The following is a 20,887-nucleotide window of genomic DNA, read 5'->3' on the forward strand; positions in this document are numbered from 1 at the left end:
GCGGGGGCGTGGGGGCGCGGAAGGAGGGCCGAGCGGGTCACCGCCCCCGGCCCCTCCCCGGCCCCGCCCCGCGCGCTCAGACCGCGGGCGGCCAGGGGGCAGGCGCGCCGGTCGCTTCCCCGTCCTCGGCGTCGCCCGGCTCAGTCGCGGGCGAGCGGCGCGGGCGGCCGGAGCGCCAGGCAGGCCATGGCCACCACCAGCACCACGGGCTCCACCCTGCTGCAGCCCCTCAGCAACGCCGTGCAGCTGCCCATCGACCAGGTACCCGAGGCGGCCCCGCTGGCACCGCGCCCTCGCCGCCCCCTCCGCGGCCGTGTGCCATCCGCGCGGAAGCCGGGACCCGGGACCCGGGGCGCGGGCTGGGGTGGGGGCGAAGGGAGGAGGCGACCCGCTTGTTATTGTCCGCCCGCTGCCTGGCGCCCGCTGTCCCCCCGCCCCCAGCTGCCCACCCAGCCCCCACCCCGCCCGGGCAGCCCGCGGGGGCTCCGGGCACCGACGTGCGCGCGTGCATGCTTGGCCCTGCTCCCTGCCACAGCAGCGCCCGACCCGGGGCGTGCGTGCACCGCGTAGTCGGCGATCGGAGTCCCGAAGCCGCTTCCAGTGCGTGTGGGCACGGGTGTAGACAGTGCGTGGAAAGGCTGTGCTTTGGGGGAGCCGGGGTGTCTGTGCCCTGCGCGCGTGGCACCCGATACTCCACGGGGAAAGGATGGACGTGCCTAGGTGGAGGGTGCGCTGGACACGACGTGTGTGGCGTGGAGGAGGCCAGCTCAGGGATCGGCGACCGGCTCTTTGGGACAGTTTGCGTGGAAGTGCGGCGTATTCAAGAGAGAGAGGCAACAGTTTGGGGCAAGGCAGGCAGGGGTTAGGAAGAAAAGGCAAACTGAGTTAATGATCCCAGGGTGTCTAGCGGAGAAAGTGGCAACCTTGTAGATGGAAACACCTCCTCCCCCGCCCCCCCCCAAAAAAAAGCATTTGACACAGTATAGGGAAGAGTGACATTTAAGTCCTCACTTTGAGTTTGCATGAAGGGCCTAAGGGTTATTGAGATATAAACAGAATTGTGTGGGAAAAGCAGCGCCATTTTTATTCAGAAAAGAAAGTTTGGGAGTATTTGTCAGAGTGACATTTAGGGTAGTTGGTGGGGCAGAGATAATTGCTTTAGCCCCAGGCTAGAGGTAGTTCACTGAAAATTTTGCTTAAAATTATTTCAAGTGGACTTGATCTAGACGTGTTTGCACTTTCCAAGGGATCTGGGTTCACTGTCCACCCGAATGTGTTGCTGTCATTGATGTCATCAGGGATTTCATTTATAATACTGGATTCCTCTGTGTCCAGACTCCGTTTCATAGCAGCAAGACGGGAAACGACCCCTGTGTCTAACGTTATGACACTAAGTGCTTTGTGCTTCAGCGTTTTAAAAAGTAAAATAGAAGTATGTTCAATGAGTATAAAAAAATTCTACCTCTCTTCAGATCTGAATTCCTTACTTATAGTTCAGTAATAGCTGTTGGTTCTTAGTAAATAACTATCCCCCATACATCTTGAACTACAGTTATAATGTGAATCTTGCTAATAGATTCAAGTGCCACTAGTGAAATTAATCGCATACTATAAGAAAGTAGTCTTCTCTGTTTATTAATAAACTGATCAGAACTTATGGTTTTTCGTCTTCTCAGCCCTGTGGAGAATTCTCACTTTTCTGAAGTGATGCACAGTGTATGGCCTTTTAGTGTATTACAACCCTCCTTGACTTAAGTAGGTTGCTGCCAGGGTATCAGCAAATGCAGGGTAGGTATCTGTTTAAAAATTGTTTTGCCAATGAGAGCAAGAGAGATAGGCCTATAGCTTTTCACTTATTTTAGGGAACAGGATTATGCTCTCTTTCTCCCTCTTCCTCTCTCTTTCATTTTCTCTCTCCCTATGATGATGAAATATTTTCTCTACTGTGCTCATGCCTTCTGATTTATATAATGTCTGTGACTTTAAAAGTGATTTAATATAATAAACTCATTTAAAAATCTCAGCAATCCAGAGCAGGTTCTTTTTAGTGCTGACATAAGCAGGAGAATCAAGGGAAAGGGACAGGACTTAAAATTTTGACTTTCCTCCTTTATTATCTACAGGTTTTGATTTGGTACCTTGGACACCTTTGTTCTCTTGAGACCATTCTGAATTTGCATAGCCACTTGTATTTTGGGTTGTTTTCTCTTAGCAAGTCTTAAGAATATTGGATTAATACCACACAAGCCTTAACTTTTTATGGTAATAATAAACTGTTTCTCTGAAGCACTGAAGAATTGACTTTTTTGCTGACAAAGCACTTGGAATAACTGAAAAATCATTTAGTAAAATTGGATGAATAAGTAGTCACTGAGCCATTATTTTGAAGTTGAGCAAAATAGAAATTAATTCTGGTAACATGTAAATAACTGGGTCCCAGTTGAGAGAACGCCTAAGAATTAGTTGTAATCAAATAGTGTGATTCAACAGGAAAAAGACAAATCAGGAGATGAAAAGTGTGAAAATATAACTTTTTAGTGTGTTAATTTGGTATACACTAATTAACAGTGTTTTGAAAATTTAGGGAATTATAAAAGCAGTTATTTGATGTCAGAGGAAGAGAAGGACCTTAGAGCCAGAAAATACTTAAACTTTTTTACTAGAGTGAGTGTGGAATTTATGAAATGATAGAAAGTACTGGTATGTATGGAATAGAAGAATGCAGGTTGCAGGGTCAGGTAGGAGAGAAAGGAGGAAATATGTTGCAGTAAAGATCAGTCAAGGAACAGGGACAAAAGATCTTGCCTGCCTTGGGCTCCTGGATTCTTTCATCTTTTCTGAGAATTCCAGAGTGATCTTGAGGTAGCCGTAGTATTTGTTCAGTAGGTCTTACATTTAAATAAAAATATAAAATCTGGTATTGAGTGAGGTTCGATGATGCTTTAAGATGGGAAATATTTAGCACCTGATGCTTCCCCTTTCTAGGCCTTGCATTGCAAGTGACTTTATTTCTAGGGCGGTTAGTTATCATTAAAGGAATATCTGTGGGGATTTGGACTGAGGGAGAGACAAGGGCCAAACGTGCTATCGAGAAGACATCAGATGTCATTGAACAGAACCGTATTCTTTATTAGTTGGCTATGTGGTGAATTTTTAAAAAACCCCAACATGAATACCAAACAAGGGAGAATAATTGTGTCCAGATCAACCTATTTTTTTAAGAGGTTTTTTTGTTTTCGTTTTTTAACCTGAGCATGTATGTTCTGTTGCATTTGACTTACCTCACTTCTGAGTTATCAGACTGAGGGGCTCTCTAGCCCTCTTCCTCCTCCCTCTCTTTACCCTTCCTTTCCTTTCCTTTCAAACCATTTTTCTTATTTCCCTTGATGCTGTAATTACTATGAAATTGGAGTAAGAGTCCCTGGTGACGTGACGTCCAGGATGGCATACTTGGCCGACAGCCGGTGAGGGAGGAGACTGACCTCATCGAACAGTCCTGTTGGGGGACAGGGTCCTTGTTTTAGAGATGACGTGCTGAATTTTTGGGGTGGGGGGAGAGGGGGCAAGAGGGAGACTCGAGATATTCGGAAAGGTTTGGAGGCGGGAGGAAGAACGACCAGCTGTTGTAACCAGTCCTGCCAAGTCAGGTAATAATTATCACGGGTAGCATCTTACAGTTTTCACATCTCTTTCACATGTGTTATATTATTTTCCTGCGTGTCCTCACAACACCTTATGAAGTCAGATAAAATTCAAGTCCTGAAGTGTTTTAGCTTCAGGTACGTATGTACATATGGCATTAAGCATTTGAGTAAAAGGTCCATTTTGGGCTTCCCTGGTGGCGCAGTGCTTGAGAGTCCGCCTGCCGATGCAGGAGACGCGGGTTCGTGCCCTGTTTCGGGAGGATCCCACGTACCGCGGAGCGGCTGGGCCCGTGAGCCGTGGCCGCTGGGCCTGCGCGTCCGGAGCCTGTGCTCCGCAAATGGGGGAGGCCACGGCAGTGAGGGGCCCGCATAACGCAAGGAAAAAAAAAAAAAAAAAAAAAAAAGGTCCATTTTAATTTCTATTCTGAACGCGCGGCAAATCATTTTGACACATCCGTGTTTTAGATGCAGGTCGCCAGTGTATTTTTGGAGGACAGGGTGGAGAGGAAGAGCTTTCCCAGCGCTGAAGTGCTGGTGGTGATGGCTGGAGTGGGGAAAGCCATGTGTGTACAGAGGGAGAATCCTCGTTTCCTGCTTTTTGGTCATTTCGTTGATTGACGGGTTGCTGTATATTCTCCCCCGCCCCATGCCATGTAAACAACCGATGAAGTGAAATAATATGTTAGGGAAAAGAATAGTTTAGAACATTAACTGCGTTGATCCTCTTACAATTCTGTGCTGTGATGAACCCCGTCTTCTAGATGAAGAAATAAATGACGTTCTCAGTTTTGAGCCTTTTGAAGATAATGACTTCTAGGAGAAGAAGGCGAATGGCAACCAAACAAGAAAATCAAAGGCGTGTTTTATTTTAAAGTTGCCATTTGAATGCTTTAGGTCTTGGACACAAATATCTAACTCATTCGTCGCACCTGTCTACTTTTACAGCCGTAATGCGCCTCGGCCTTCATACTGAGAGCCCTGCCATACTGAGGCAATCTGCTGTGAAAGATTCCTTTTCATCAGGAAGGCATATGGGCCTGAGAATCTTGAATCTGTATTTTGGGCCCTGTCAGTTAACTAATTTTAGAAATGTCACTTTACATAAATGAGTTTCCCCCTGTGTAAAATGTGTGTTGCACTTAGTTTTAAAATCCCATGATTCTGTGTTTGTTTCATCAAGCTGCCTCAAATTCTTTTTGGACCGAGTTGGAGGGAATATAAATATGAACTCAGGGGAGGAAAATGGGCTAATAAATTTTGAAGTTGAAACCGCCTCTGTGGTTCATCTGAGGCAGTGAGGCAAAGGACCGCGTGCCCTACACTGTAGTCCCTGTCGGTTTCCCGGTGTCTGTTTCCCTTCTTCGGGAGGAAGTAGTCATGCTGTGGTGATGACTGGCTTGGAGCCAGAATCTGCCAGCCTTGTGCTCGTTGGCAAATTACTGTATATTTCTTTAAGGCCCAGTTTCCTCACCTATAAAATAAAGATAATAAATAGTAGCCATTTGTAGATTATTGTGGAGATTAAAATACGTAATCTATGTAAAGTACCTGGCTCCTGGTATACATCCGCTGCACGTTCCTTTCTTCTTTACAAATTATGAAATATTTGGAACTTGTCTTCTGTTTTTCTTTTGGGAAGTTAACATCTGTTCACATATATTCCATTTTAAATCTCTAGGACTTCCTTTTTAGGAAGGGAGATCTCAGGCGCAGGTTCAGTCCTATTCCCCACACAGTGATTAAAGTAGGATTAAAATCTCGTTTTGAATTTGGAGTCAAAAGTGGTTTTTCTGCTTCTTCACTCTTCAAGAGTTCTTTGTCCCCTGCTTTAAAAGTGCTTCCTGTGTTATTACTGCCTCGATAGGTACAAATAACCCTAGTCTCTGTTTACTGTGGCCCATCAGGGCTGACTTTCCAGGGAAATAATCAAAACAGCTCACACACAGCTTTTGCCTGCAGTCGATTTAACAGGTGGGAGTCTACGATGATAGAACTTGGCAAGACTTCTTTAAAATAAAACAACCTGTAAACAGGGCCCCCAGCAGAGCGATCATTTAATGATTTTACATATGACGTGGGTCCTGCTTTGGTAAGTGTGTAGGGTTTGGAAAAGGGGAGGGATAGCTGATGTGTGGAAAGATAGAATTCGGATTCAGGAGATCTGAATAGGCAGCAATGATGTGCCCCCCTCCTTTGCTTATCAGAATCCTCACTGTTCTTCCAAGCCCGCATCCAGTGCACCTTGCAGATTAATCTTTTCCTGAATCCCATCTGATGTGACTGCTGTTGTATTTGAACCACAGTAGCATTTTGGATTTGGCACTGTTCTGGCATTTATACTCCGCTTAATGTTGTATGTATCTGGCAGGGTTCTGGTAGGAGACAGATTGAACTAGGTAACCAAGGAGACTTTAAGAACCATTTACTAAGATATGTGCAGGTTTAGGGAAATCAGCAAGGAATAGGGTGGTCTCCCAGGACCAGCTCCTCTAGGCCTGGAGGGGCCAGAGGAAGGAAGGGCAGAGCCCTAAGGGGGTCAGAATCCCACGAGGGGAGCTGTAGGGCCTCCTGTCAGGAGCAGCTGTGGCCCCCAACGAGGGACCCATCCAGCCTGCGGTGGCATTGAGGGAGGGGGTGAGGGGAGATGAATACCCCACTCCCTCCCATCCTCTCTTTCCTGCTGGTGCCTCCTTCAGAGGGCAAGTTGATACTTTGGGGGCGCAGAGTAAAGTGGAGAGTGGGTCTGGAGGCCGTGGAAATCCTGTGCAGGACATTGTGATTACTGATATGTGCTTTACAGTGTTACTCATCTCTCTACGTGATGAATACAAATAAAAAACCTTTTGTCAGGCCCTTAAGGCACATCCTTATTCTGTCTCTTTCTTCTCAGTCACACGTTTTGAAAGAACAGTTGAATCTTGCTAATCTCTGCTCACTCTTACACCATTATAATCAGGCTTCTGCCTGCAACACTAATAGCCACATCCAGCGCAAACTGTGTAATACTGATTAGTTACTTCTTGCTTAAACCTCTTCCCAGCTTCCCTGCTGCCCTTTGCAGTGCTTTTTCAAGTGTGGCTGTGAGACCACTTGTATCAGAAATCATGTGGGATTGTTGTTATATGTTCCCAGGCTCTACCCAGAGCTACCCAGTGAGGGCCAGGGAACCTACATTTTTAAGCAGGCTCATTCTTACCCACCTTCTCCTACCATCAGAGGTAGAGAGCTACCTGGCCACAGTTTTTTTTAAGGTTCTCCATATTACTAAAAGGTTATCAAAGTGTGATGCATTTTTTAAATGTTTGCATTTAACCGATTAACTTGTAATCTCCAAAAGGTCATGCAGTGTAATTGTGCTGTTGACAATATAGTCACAATATACGGGAAGAATAAAATTCATAAGTGTACACTAGGCAGTGTGGCCCCCAGTTTTCAGTTGAATGATGTCCATGTCCCTTTCCAGTCCTGTCCTTGTATCTCTAGTGACTGCCCGTGTAACCTCATGTGTAGAAAATGTCAGAAGTCTAACTTTGGGGTCCTTCTGGGCTGAGAGGCCTGCCCTGTGAGAGGCCCTGCCCCACGCATTCTCAGGCCTGCTTTATCTCTGGGAAGCCCTGGCCCACAGGAGAGGCCTAGAACCTCCCGAATATGGCTGCCAGCTCCTTTTCTGTTACTCGGGCGCTGCCCCTACTTTGGCCACCCCTTACACACCCACACTCTCTCCCCAGAGGAGCAGGAAATTGCCAGAAGCCCCCATGCACGTGGCAGTGGCTGGGCTGGAAGTGCAGCCCTGCTGCCCGAAGGACCTGCAGAGCCAGTTAAGTTCCCCCAGTATGTTTTCTTATCTTTTAACTCCATGCCTTTGATCAAACTATTTCCTCTGCCTGGAACCCCCCTCCACACTCCTTCGGGTCGGCAAACCCATATTTTGCAATACTCTGCTAAAGCTTATGCCTCCTGGATGAAGCTTTTAAAGATCTGCCCCGTCCTTTCCAGTGGCGCGTCACTCCCTATGGGGCCACTTGTGCGCGTCTAATGCAGGCACAAGCGGTAGGTAAGTACATGCTGCTGCCTGAGGCTGTGGGCATCCCCGGCGGAGCCCCTTCGAGGAGCTGTTCCTCGAGCCTCTGCCGCGGTTCTGCAGTGAGGCTGGCGCTGCAGAAGCAGGTCGAAGAGAAGGTAGACAGATAGCCGTCCTGCTCGACCTCTGCCCTGCGCTCTGGGCTCCCCCAGCCTCTCCTGGGTCTTCCAAGCAAAAGCCCAGCATCGCCTCGGTCTGGCTTTTTCAGGAGGGGGGTAAGGGGCACACGTTGGGGGTCTTTGCCCCTTTCCACGGCTGCCTGTCAAGGGTGTGTATCCTCCTCGCTCTCGGAAGTGGTGGTCTGAGAACCCCCCTGATTGGCGGTGATTTGGCCGCCCTTTCCCTTGTCAGTCGGGGCCTCGGGGGAGTTGCCTCGGCTTTCCCAGCTCTGATGGCACCTGCAGCACTTCATTTCTTTTGCTTACTTCGCGCGCCTCCCTGCCAGGGTGTAAACTCCTCAGGCACAGAGCCTCTTACTCAGGTTTGCCTCTCTTGCGCTCAGCACCGCGGGGCACGCAGGGCGTCTGGAGTGAGCGGCTCGCGTGGTGGGAGCATAGACCAGCTAAAGTTCCGCTCATCACTGATTAGCGGGGCGGTCCAGGCACTGACTACGCTTACCTAAGCGGCAGCTTCCTGGTCTGTATCCCGGGGCGGGTGAGGGCCCCTCCCGCAGGGCTGAGGTTGGCATCAGGGGTCCTGCCGGCAGAGGGCCGAGCACACAGAGCTCAGTCTGTGCTGGGTGTCGCAGCTGCCGAGCTGCTTTTCCAGGGCTTGTGGAGCACACGGTGTGTACGTCCCTCGGGTGCATCAGGGTGTGCAGTGCCCATTTGCCGTGATGCATTTTGCAGGCATTGGAGTGTCCGGTGTGTGCCGGACAGCGTGCTGGCCGTGCGGGATACAGAGGAGAAGGTGGCTGCAGCTTAATGCAGTGGTTCTCACACTTTTCAAGGCAGCAGCTACCAGAGGAGTTGGCCGGGCGGCCAGGTGGAGGCTCCCGGCTGGGGTGGTACCCGTGCCCAGCTTCTGAGCAGCCCTGCGCCAGGGCCTCTCAGGGATCCTTTTCCCGGGGACGCTTCACTTTTCCAGCGTCTTTCGTTGACACCCACACCCTCCCCGGCTGGAAGGCTGGTTGTGGGGTCAGGACAGCAGTGGCGTCCCGTCCCTGGATGGGGTGCTGCCTTGTCTCTGCAGCTCCTTTGGCTCCCCAGCTGGCCGAGCTCCGCAGATCGGGGTCAGGTCGCTGTGACTCGGTCCCTCCGTGTGGGCACTGCTGTGCTTCCTCCTAGCTGCACAGCCGCGAGAGTTACCGGGTGCCTCTGGTGTGAGTGTTTACGTAAAGGGCTGCACAGTACATCTCCGTGGGTTAGAAGGAAGCTGTGTAAACCTTTCTGGCTGACTTCTGTTTTCCTCAGGAGGGTTACTTAAAAGGAGATGTGCAAAGCATTGAAGAATTTTGGAGGAATGTGACTGATGGTTCAAAGGAAAATGAAGATAACTGTGAGAGGTACCAGTTGTCCCCAGCTAGACGATTACACTGTCATTACACTGTCGGGTGATAAGGGGCGACTGGAAAGAGAAGCTCTATCAGCATTGTTATCAAGCTATTCAGAAAAAAAGCCTTCAGAGTGCAGAACTGTCTTTCTCTAGAAAGAGCAAAGGGCTGTCCTTACAGCCCTGTGGGCGGGGCCCTGCAAGAGGGCTCCTTCCCGATCCCCCCCCTTGTCCCCCAGCCGGCCAGTCCGGGGAAGCCTGGCTTTTGGCCGGCAGCAGGTGTCATCAGGGGATCCTCCCCGGGCGGCCTGTGTCCTTGTGGAGTGAGGAAGCCAGGGGCAGCCCAGTTGCCAACTACAGGGACCTCCCTCTTCCGTGAACGTCTGGGCCTCTGACCAGCTCGCCTTGCTCCTGTCTTGGCATCGGATGGAGATGCCACATACTTTCTGTCTTAAGCCATAACCCCATAGAAACTTTTTTAGTTTTTAGAGGTTTTCTGTGCCAAACTAGATATATCTGTGGAAGGTCATAGTTGTAGACAATATATACTTTTAGACATATTTAAGTTACTCAGTTACATGTTATTTTAAAATAAATAGCTCCCAGCTTATACAAACAAAAAATTCTGAATCCTTTCAGTTTCTTTTTGAAGGTAGATTATAGGCAAAACTAAGCATATGAAGGACATTCAGGTGATACTTACCTTGTTAAAGCTGGAGAGAGAGGCTCTGCCTTTTGCAAAACCACTAGTTTCAAAACCGCTCGTCCTTTGGGCGCACAATGAATAGTGATTGAGTTGAATGTATCTAATTTAGCAACATCAAATTTCAAAGATAAACGTAAAGACTTGCGGTGAAGTTCTCCAAGTTAACTGTATAGAAGGAGACTTGCCTGAGACCAGGATTAACTTTTGTGAATAAACCATGGGAGTTTCTGTTTACTGTAAGATGTTGTTCCCTGATGAGGTCATGGGTTAGGTGAAGTGGTTAATGCCAACATAAATTCCAAATTCACATGCGGCTAGAGGTTGCCGGGCAGGGAACATGAATGGATACGAATGTAGATGCAGCCGTTTTTTGAGATATGGACAGCATGACCACGTGGAAATCCCATGCCCAGGCTAAAAGCAAAGCCCCCCTCACATTTGCTGGTGGGTTACCAAAGCTGCTTTTTCAAGGTCAGCTGGAATTCTGGAGTTTTTGGTGAAAATTTGTGATTTTTTAAAAATTTTGGCTGAAGTTTTCTTAAGTGTTCTGCTTTTTGAGCCCAAACAACATAGCTAGGCCAGATTTAGCTTATCGGCCATCAGGAAGTAGGTAGCAGTTTCTATTATAGTTGGTGGTGGTCATTCCAATCTGAGGAACACTGTGCTCTTCTGAGATGTCGGAGGAACCTTGACAGACCCGATTATAACCATAGCAGGGCAGTCAGGGCCGCAGAAGGCTTGGGAGCCATGTCGGGGGATTGTTGAAGATGTAATTCTTGTATTTCATCACTTAGTAATTTCGTCCTTAAACTGGCCAGCAGGATTTCAGGTTAAATTTTGTCTGACTAGTTCTAGTCGTTTGGAGAGGGTCACACCTTAGAAATAATCTCGAAAGTTAATATGCCATTAAAGTGGGAAGGTTGGACTTTCACACCGCTATCACTTTGTTCTTTTTGCAGATCCAGTATTTCAGTTATTAACTGGCCTAAGTGGTCAAGGCTACCTTGTGGATGTGATGTTAAAAAAAAATGTCTAGCTAGTAGACAATGAAGTCTCTTGGAAAGGTCTTGATTGCCCAATAAGCCCCTACCAATTTTTCAGGTTTTTAAAGTGTACGTTGAATTCTGGCCAGCATATTTTATCTTGTGATAACTATTCAGGCTTTGGAGTTGAAGTTTAATCTACAGTGCGTTTCACTGCAGGTGTTAGGGTGCCTTTTCTAATAGTGGGACTGGCACAGCTGTTCACGTGAGCTGCTTACCAAGGATAGAAGTGACGAAGATTTTTGGTGTCTGTGTAGGGCCGAGAGGACAAGGTAGGAGTACCCTTTGGCTGGTATTTAGTATCTTTGGGGATGGCTAAGTGTCCTCAGTCTAAGATTAGCATCCTTCTATGCGGTCCCTGTAGCTTTCCTGTAGTATGAGACTAGTTACGTCTTCTCCTTTTGTTCTTGGAAAATATTTTAAAAGCCACATAGTAAAGGAAAATCTTGGTGTATTTGGCATCACAACATTGAGCTTCAGCCTTCCGTTAGATTTGAATGGAAATTCTGATAAGCTAGTCAAAATCAAAGAACAGAATTTTTGGGTATTGTCGGTATCGTTGGGTATTTGTTACACTTTTCCATATGGATTGGAAGGATTCATTTCTAAAGAGTTAGAGTTCTTTTTTAAAGTATAGGGAATATAAATTAACGGGGAAATAAATATGCTGTTCCAAGTAGGTTTTTGGCACAGGCTCAGTTTTAGCACATAGGACTATGAAATGATTGATGCAGTAACTTTGTTAGGAATGTGGCATTTGGTAGGAAACGTGTGAGTCGATTTAGAAAAAAATCCTGCTCGGAATATTAAAGACAAAAGGATGCTGGGACCATTTCAGCAAAGACAAAATAGATTAGAATAGTGCCAGAAGGCTGGTCGTGGATTGTTTTCCTTTTTATATCGATTTTATTGAAAGCAGGAACCTCTGGAAAATAATGAAAATATTCAGTTGCTTTTGCCCATTTTGTCCCTAACTCCAGATTTGGTAAACGCACCTTTCAGCTCTTGTAAAATGAAGGCGAATGTCAGTACAGACTAGCGCCCTGTCTAGGCTGGTACCGTGGGTAGCAAGGAGATTAGCTATCTTTATGTCGGACAGTAAACAGTGAGCTGCAGGGCAAGGTACAGCCAGGGAAAAGCAAATGTGTGTTGGTATAAGTTATATATCGGGGAAGATGGACTGGATCAAAATTAAGAGCGTTTTCTCACGCTGGGACCCAAGGAAACGAGGTAGTAGCAGTGCCGAAGACAGACCTTTGACAAATGGGCATCATTCTGAGAATCGTAGAGTAGGAAAGTTTTAGTCTATATGAGTGTTGTTACTTTTAGAACATTTTTATAAAAGGAAGTTGCTGGCTTATTGGTATAATTTTAGAGATTATGAATTACCATTTTGGCAGTAAAGGTGGAAAAGGGTAAGTAGGTATTGTTGTTCATTGAGCACCTGGTATAGGCCAGGGGTTTTCTAGGCCCTGGAGAGATGCAAAGATGAGTGAGAGCTGGTCTGGCTCCTGAGCTTCTAGTCTAGGGGGAAGAGAAAGACTGATACATCTGCACAGCATGTAAAGGTGTGTCAGAAGAGAGATGCTGGACTTAGCTTGGATAAAGCTGCTGCAGGGAGTCCCAACAATAAGTCAGGGCCTTTTTTTTTTTTTTTTCGGTACGCGGAAACTGTTGTGGCCTCTCCCGTTGCGGAGCACAGGCTCCGGACGCGCAGCCTCAGCGGCCATGGCTCACGGGCCCAGCCGCTCCGCGGCATGTGGGATCTTCCCGGACCGGGGCGCGAATCCGTGTCTCCTGCATCGGCAGGCGGACTCTCCACCACTGCACCACCAGGGAAGCCCAGTGAGGGCCTTTAAAGGTAATAGACTACTTGTTTTCTCACATAAGTTTTGATGTAAATGGTCCAGATTGGTGGATAGTTCCACTTCACCTGGTCCTACAGAGACCAGTGTTCCTTCCAACACATTGTTCTGCTACCTGGGGCCTTATCGCCCGATTGCAGTTGAGGCTGGTTTGTTGAGGTCAGTGGTCCTTAAACGTGAGTTTGCATGAGAATCCCCTGTAACACTGGTTAAAACACAGGTTGCTGGGCCCTATGACCAGAGTTTCTGATTCAGTTAAGTCCGAGTTTGCAAGTGTGACAGGTTCCCAGGTGATGTTACTGCTGCTGGTCTGGCAGCCAGACCTTGAGAACTTACAGGGTTCCAGTCCTCCAGCAGACAAGGGGGGAAAGAACCCTTGTGGCTGCAGGTGTGGGCCAGAAGTGGCACATACGCGTTACTTTGACCCTGCTTCCTTTTGCCAGAGCTCTGCCACATGGCCACAGGTCACAGCAAGGATATGGGTGGGGTGAGGGCTAGTAAATGTAGCTCATCTGTGGGAGGGCAGGGCAGGCTCCACCATGCCGGCATCATCTAGGGAAAAACAGCCGTAACTCGGGCTTGGATTGGTCAGGGCAAGGAAACGTCTGAGCCAGAATCTTGAAGGATAAATTTTCCTGGCATCCCAGAGCAGAAGTGCGACTTGTAGTTAAGGAAGCAAGGAAAGCGGGAAGCAGGGCAGGCTCGCCCTTTGAATAAGTATTGATTGATGGCCAGGCTTTTTGTGAGCCCTCGAGCTGCAGAGACTAGAGGGGAGATGGGCAGGGTCTGATGCAGCTGATTAAAAAGCAAACAGGTTTCGTGTGTTAAGAGTCTAGCCGTTAAGACCGTGGGTTCAGGAATCAGCTTAGATTTGAGCTGTGGTTCTGTGTGAGTGGCTTGAACCTTGCTTTATCTGCATTGCTGAGCCTCGTGGGTAGGAAGCACTCTGTAAATGTCAGCGATCATGGTCATCGCACCTTTGGTGTGAACTGCTTGTGTGAAACGAAATCCTCACGGGAGTCTCTGGTGAATGGCCCTCTGGCTTCTGCGTGAACACATCTGTGCTGGAGAGCTTGCTCCCTTTGCTAGGGCAGCCAAGGTCATTTCTGGGTAGCTGTCATGGTTAGAAGGTTTGTCATCTTGGTGCTTACGGACTTTCTGGAACAATCCGGAAGTGGTCTGAATAAGCCCACTTCTTCATGGTCACCTTTTGGATTGCTGGAGACATCCCGTCTGTCTTCACATGGTTGGCTTATGACCAAGTGCACTTTAGTAAATCAGGTATCGCTACCCCTAAATCTTCTGCTTTGGAATGCAGAGGCTCATGAGTGAACGTTTCTAGCTGTCCTGGGATGGGTAGCCCTGCACCTGAAAGTCTGGTTTCCAAGGGTTGCCCTCTCTAGAGCATTGCATACTTGTTTGAAGATTTATTGCTTTTTGCCTCTATTATTTGCTAGTATGTACTAAAAATAAAAATAAAATTGCTGATTTGGTAATAGGCATGTTCTTTGAGACAATGATACTTGAGACACTGATAGAAACCACTAGGCATAGCCCGAATACCACTGCTTGGCTCAGTGGACTCCTGGTGCTCATGGTTTATTGTGTTCAGGCGTGAGAAAAAGAGCATCACTGAAGAACGTGGATGAAATGCTGGAAATGTGTTATCTAAGGTTGCCTTTAAATAGGGGCCCATCAAATCACAATTTTGGTCAAATGTCTGATGGCTGAGTGTTAAAATCAATAGTGAGTTAAAGCTGAATATTATCCAGACAAATCTCAAAAATTTCTTTGTCGTCAACTCCTGAAAGTGGTTGATGGCGTCCTGTAATCATTTCTGCAAACAGTTGTTTCTTTGTAGATTCAAAACAATAGGAATTCTCTTCTTAAAACATTCTTTTTTTTTTTTTTAACATCTTTATTGGAGTATAATTGCTTTACAATGGTGTGTTTACAATGGTGTTTGCTTTATAACAAAGTGAATCAGCTATACATATATCCCCATATCTCCTCCCTCTTGCATCTCCCTCCCACCCTCCCTATCGCACCCCTCTAGGTGGTCACAAAGCACCGAGCTGATCTCCCTGTGCTATGCGGCTGCTTCCCACTGGCTATCTATTTTACATTTGGTAGTGTATATAAGTCCATGCCACTCTCTCATTTTGTCCCAGCTTACCCTGCCCCCTCCCCGTGTCCTCAAGTCTATTCTCTATGTCTGCGTCTTTATTCCTGTCCTGCCCCGAGGTTATTCGTGACCATTTTTTTCCCTTAGATTCCATATATATGTGTTAGCATACGGTATTTGTTTTTCTCTTTAAAACATTCTTATGAAGACTATTGATCTCAGGTTTAATTAGAATAAAACATGTTTTGGGAACCCCAATTCTCTTTAACACTTTGCTTTTTTTCCATACTCCTTATATATTTTTATTACATATGTATGATTCATTATGGATATTATTGTTTGTGAGTTTAACATTCTTTCTCCTTGTGAAATTGAGATGGCAGAGCTAATTATTCTGCTTTTAATTCATTTGCATAAGATGTATAGAATTCCCAAATAGAGCTTTTTCATTAAAAAAGGTCATTTTTTTCATGATTTAAAACTAAATAACTAAAAATCGAATATGGTTCTTAAAGGTTATTTTGTTTTATGTTGGTACACTAAACAATTTTATAAGTATAATAGAATTATAAAATAATATAATCTCTTATTGACTTCTAAAAAATTTTGTAAAAATTTTCCTCAGTGAATATAATGTTCTTCCTAAAGCTGTCATATAAATGAACCCTTTCTCAACTCTCACATTAACTCATTTGCTTTCCTGTTAATAGTTTCATACTCATCAGTTATAACAGCATTTTACTCTCATGATAACAAGCACATATTCATATTTTAACTGATAGAATATTAATATATAGGCACACAAGGTGATTTCACACCAATTTAAATGTAGAATTCTTATCTATATATATATATATATATATTTTAAAGTTAATATTCATTTATGAACAATACATATGAATGACATGCACTGTTTATATTACTGGTGTTATTTTGCTGATCAGAAATGACAGTAGGATTAAAGACCTAAATGTAAGACAGGAAACCATTAAAATCCTAGATGAAAACATAAGCAGAGCACTCTTTGACATAAATCGTCATAATCTTTTTTTGGATCTGTCTCTGAAGGCAAAGTAAAAAAACGCAAAAATAAACAAATGGGACCTAATTAAACTTAAAAGCTTTTGCACAGCAAAGGAAACTATTGACAAAACAAAAAGGTAACCTACTGAATGGGAGAAAATATTTGCAAGTGATATGACAAATAAGGGATTAGTATCCAAAATATATAAACAGCTCATATAGCTCAATATTAAAAAACCAAACAACCCAATTAAAAAATGAGCAGAAGACCTGAATAGACATTTTTCCGAAGACAACATACAGATGGCCTCCAGGCACATGAAAAGATGCTCAAGATCGCTAATCACCAGAGAAATGCAAGTCAAAACCACAGTGTTATCACCTCACACCTGTCAGAATGACCATCATCAAAAAGACCACAAATAACAGATGTTGGTGAGGATGTGGAGAAAGGGGAACCCTCCTGCGCTGTTGGTGGGAATGTAAATTGGTGCAGCCGCTATGGAAAACAGTATGGAGGTTCCTTAAAAAACTAAAGATAGAACTACCATATGACTCAGCACTTGCGCTCCTGGGTATATATCTGAAGAAAACAGAAGCACTAATTCAAAAAGATACGTGCACCCCAACGTTCATAGCAGCATTTTTTACAGCAATGACGATATGGAAGCAACCTAAGTGTCCATCAACAGATGAATGAATAAAGAAGAGGATATATGTGTGTGTGTGTGTGTGTGTGTGTGTGTGTGTGTACAGGAATGAAATTTTGCCACATTTGCAACTATGGATAGACCTGGAGGGCATTATGCTTGGTGGAATAAGTCTAACAGAGAAAGACAAATGCTGTATGTTATCACCTATATGTGGAATCTGAAAAATTAAAGGAATGAATATAAAGAAATTTACAGATCTAGGGAACAGACTAGTGGTTACCAGTCTGGAGAGGGAAGCGGGGAGGGGCAAGATAGGGATAGGGGATTAAGAGGTACAAACTACTATGTATAAAATGAATAATCTACGAGGATATATTGTACAGCATAGGGAATATAGCCAATATTTTATAAAAACTTTAAATGGAGTATAATCTATAAAAATATAGAATCACTATGTTGTACACCTGAAAGTAATGTAATATTGTAAGTCAGCTGTACTTCAAGTAAAAAAAAAAAAGAAGTGATAGATTTTAGTCTATGTCAAGTGATAAAATTGAGATAAGTGTTAAATTCAAGGATGCTAGAAATGACCAGGAAAGCGGCATTAGGCCTTTTTGTCCTTTTACAGGCCAAGAGCCAGAGCAAAGCAAAATCGTGGATTTGGGCTGAATAACAGGGTGAAACCAAACTTTAGTTCATCTATAACTTGAAAAGTTGGCGAAATTAGGGGTTTTTTGTTTTGTTTTGTTTTTTTGCTCATTAGGAGCAGATTCTTCTCTTATAACATGTAGATGTGTTTGACATGTGTGCATTTCCAGTTTTGTGTGTTTTCACTAATGTATTTTGTATCCTAATAGGGAACTGAATATAGTTTGTGTGTTTTCTATCTGATTTTAAAAGTAGTATATATTCATTGTATAAAATTTATAAAACACAGAAAGGTATAAAATGAAAATTTTAAAATCACTCATTGTTCTTCAACTTTTGCTAACTTTCTTTTTAGTGTGTGTATATTTAAACAAAATTGCCTGCATACTGAATGTAAGATTTTTGTAACCTTTTGTTTTTACGAAACACTTTGAGAGTCACTTCCAATTTTATTAAATTGATTTTCAAAACCAATATAATGTTCCATCATTTGGATATATCATAGTTAATTATTCCTCTGTTGTGTACAATTTTTTGCTATCATGATATTGCAGTAAATTTCTTTATATATTTGTTTGGTGCATATAGCTGTTTATTTCCTTAGGAAAAGAAGTTTCCTGAGTCTGAAACAATATGCAGAATCACTGGTTTTGAAACAATTATTAGAACTTTTGCTTTTGCTTTTAATTTATTACAGTTTGTTTTCTCCTTTAATATTTTAAGTTGTTTTCACTTTTTATTTCTTCATACTTGCACCCTTTAGAAGTTACATTGCCTTGTCCTTCAGTACTTGAATGTTTTACGAGTCAGAAAGTTACCGGAACTCCCCAGCTTGGGTGGTGTCAGCTCTGGTCCAGTGGCTGTGCTTTACCCACTGCCTTTACCAAATGCTGAAAGGATTGAGATTATACCTTAGAGGCGTGGCCTCCTTTTACCCCGTGCCTCTGGGCATCTTCTGCTCTGTTTCTGTGTCTGTTTACTAGGTTATTTCCCCCACTAGACGGATCTTCCTTCTCTCCGTTGCTGGTGCCCTCCCTCTGCAGGCATTTGTCAGATGTTTGCATTGCATACAAGTTTGTGATGATTATATTTCTAATTTTTAGAAAAATGACATTACATTCATTTTAAGACTCCGAACCATCTGGAAGTCTACCAGCAGGATTTATGCTCAACCTATTCAGAGCATTTGCTCACCAGTTCTCCTTGCAGGCTTGGTTCCCGTTCCAGTTGGTTTAGTGTTGAGAGAGTTAGACTCACCATGAAGAGGAACCACACCACTGGCGGGTTGGCTGGTACTGTTAGGGATGCTGGAGACTGGTGTCTGCTGCCAGCACACCTTGCTGGTGCCATCTGCCTGCCTCGTGCTCAGAGGTCCTGAGCCCCTGCCAGCGAGGGTCATGGTTAATAGAGCAGACACTCCCATTTCTCCTTCCTCCTTTTAGAAGCCCTACTTCATGTTCCTGAGAATAACAGGGAAAACTCCACTCTTTCTTGATTTCTCTACTTGTAGGTGAAGAAGAAACAAAAAATTATCACATAACTTTAATCTTGTAAAGGAAGTGATGGTAGGCATTTAGTGCAAATCGTATGTCCTAGCCCTGCTCAGACCACTGTGGGGAGTCCTCTTCTCACTTGGAATGGACCCCCAGGTCCCGCCATGATTCGGCCCTGCCGACCTCTCTAACCTCACGTCCTACCATTTTTTTCTCCTCTACTTTGTCTCCACTGGCCTTCTCACAATTGCTTGAATACTGTGAGCACGTTCGCACCCGGGACCTTTGGCCTGATGTCCTGCTCCCCGGATGTCTGTCCAGCTCACTCCCTCACTTGCGGTAGCTCTCTGCTCAAGGCCTTTTAAACGAGGCCTTCTCTGATCTCCCCACCCCCAAAATAGAACCTCCTATCATTTTGCTCTTCGTCAGTCTTTTTTAAAATATCGACCTTACATTCTTTTGTACCTTTTGACATTATACATTTATTTGTTTATTGTCTGTTTCTCTCACACTAAAGTGTAATCTCCGTGAGAGCAGGGACTTTGTTTTTTTTTTTTTTTTCTTTTTTCCACTGTCTAGTGCCTGGAGCAGTGCCTGGCACATAGCAGGTGCTGAATACGGATTAGTCTGTTATATTAGAGAACTATCAATCCGATGATTATATGTGTTTTTTAGATTTTAATTTCTTAATGCTAACTGAGTATAATTTACAGCAGCAAATGATAGAACAAATGACCTGTTTTAGCATTAACTGCTCTTTCCATCTTGGAATTTCAGCTGAAGCTTAATGCAATACCAGCTTGGGAACTTATTTTTCTCTTGTCGCGAGGCAGTGGTTTCAAATGGTGGTATTGCCGCGTTTTAGGAAGGAAACTTTACCTTTTTAAGCTGTAGAAGCCTCCATTCCCTCATATATAAAATAGAGTTAATGATCATGTTGGCGTTTTCAGGTTCTAGTAATTAATAACCCTTTCTTGCCAAATTTAGCCCTGGCTGAGAGAGAAATACAAGAGTCAGACGTGGATCAAATTGTCAGCCTTACTGATGAAAGCTGAATTGGAGGGTGTGACTTAGGGGTCCTGCCACGTGGAGTTCCCAATACTTTACTCCTGAGTTACTTTAACTCCTCCGACACAGGCAGAGCTGGGTGCCTGCAGGTTCCCCAGAAGGAGCCACTTCCCCGGTTAACTTCCCACACAGTGAAGCAGGCTGAGGCTGGCAGGTCCAAAGGAAGCCCCAAAGGTTTAGTGAAGTCTTTCCTCCTCTGACGGGGAGGCGGGAGCATTGCACCAGAAGAAACAGGAGGCCCGGGGAGTGGAGGGTCCCCCAAGCAGATAATACCTATTGTGGGGAGGACTTCTGTCAGATATTTTCTCTGTAAAGAGTTTGGAACATAGCGAATGCTGAATACCTATTAGCCGTTATTATTATAACACCTGTGCATGTCATTACTTATAGCAGTTATCATACTGGACTATAATAGGTGTTTGGTTTTTTTAAAAATATTTATTCACGAGGGTAGACTGGAAGCTCTTGGGGGAAGGAGCTCTTCATTATCTCTTGAATCTCCAATGCTAGACTAGCTGGTGTTGGCTTGTAGCAGTCAGTGAATGGGTATTTGTTTGAGAAGAAGAATGGCTTACTGGAAGGAACGTGGGTTTTGGAGTCAGAAAAAGGGAATCTGCTTTAAATTCTTTTTAGACCAAGGAGGAGATAAGAAAGAGTGAATACCAAGAAAGGAAAGTGGACTAATATATATATATTTAAGATTTTTAACAATAGTAGTTGAAACAGTTTCTGCTTCATCAAAGAAAGTAGCTAAACAAAAGAGCACACACCCAAAATGTTTCCGTTTATCTAGGTTTCGCTAGGTTTCTTTTCTTCACATTCATAGGTGGTGGTAAAGAAGTTAGGCTCCTGCAGAGTGACGGATAGTTTACACATGTTAGGATGTGTTTCTAGTTAAAAAGTAAGGACAGGGACTTCCCTGGTGGCGTAGTGGTTAAGAATCCTCCTGCCAATGCAGGGGACACGGGTGTGAGCTCTGGTCTGGGAGGATCCCACATGCCGCGGAGCAACTAAGCCCGTGAGCCACAACTACTGAGCCCGTGAGCC

At 44.8% G+C, this 20,887-nt stretch overlaps 1 protein-coding gene across 2 annotated transcripts in view; it reads left to right on the top strand.

Annotated features, from left to right (window-relative positions):
* Nucleotides 1–101: 101 nt before the first annotated feature.
* The window catches only part of MBOAT2 (membrane bound glycerophospholipid O-acyltransferase 2), a 111,875-nt gene continuing 91,089 nt past the window's right edge, over nucleotides 102–20,887 (top strand). Inside the window, exon 1 of one of the 2 annotated variants that reach the window (XM_007456940.1) lies at nucleotides 102–261. In XM_007456940.1, coding sequence (XP_007457002.1) covers nucleotides 187–261 — 75 coding nt within the window. In that variant the 5' untranslated portion in view covers nucleotides 102–186. The remainder of the gene's footprint in view (nucleotides 262–20,887) is intronic. The other variant, XM_007456941.1, reaches the window with a different exon arrangement.

This window comes from Lipotes vexillifer, unplaced genomic scaffold, assembly GCF_000442215.2.
Source record: "Lipotes vexillifer unplaced genomic scaffold, Lipotes_vexillifer_v1.1 scaffold390, whole genome shotgun sequence".
Classification (NCBI taxonomy): Eukaryota; Metazoa; Chordata; class Mammalia; order Artiodactyla; family Lipotidae; genus Lipotes; species Lipotes vexillifer.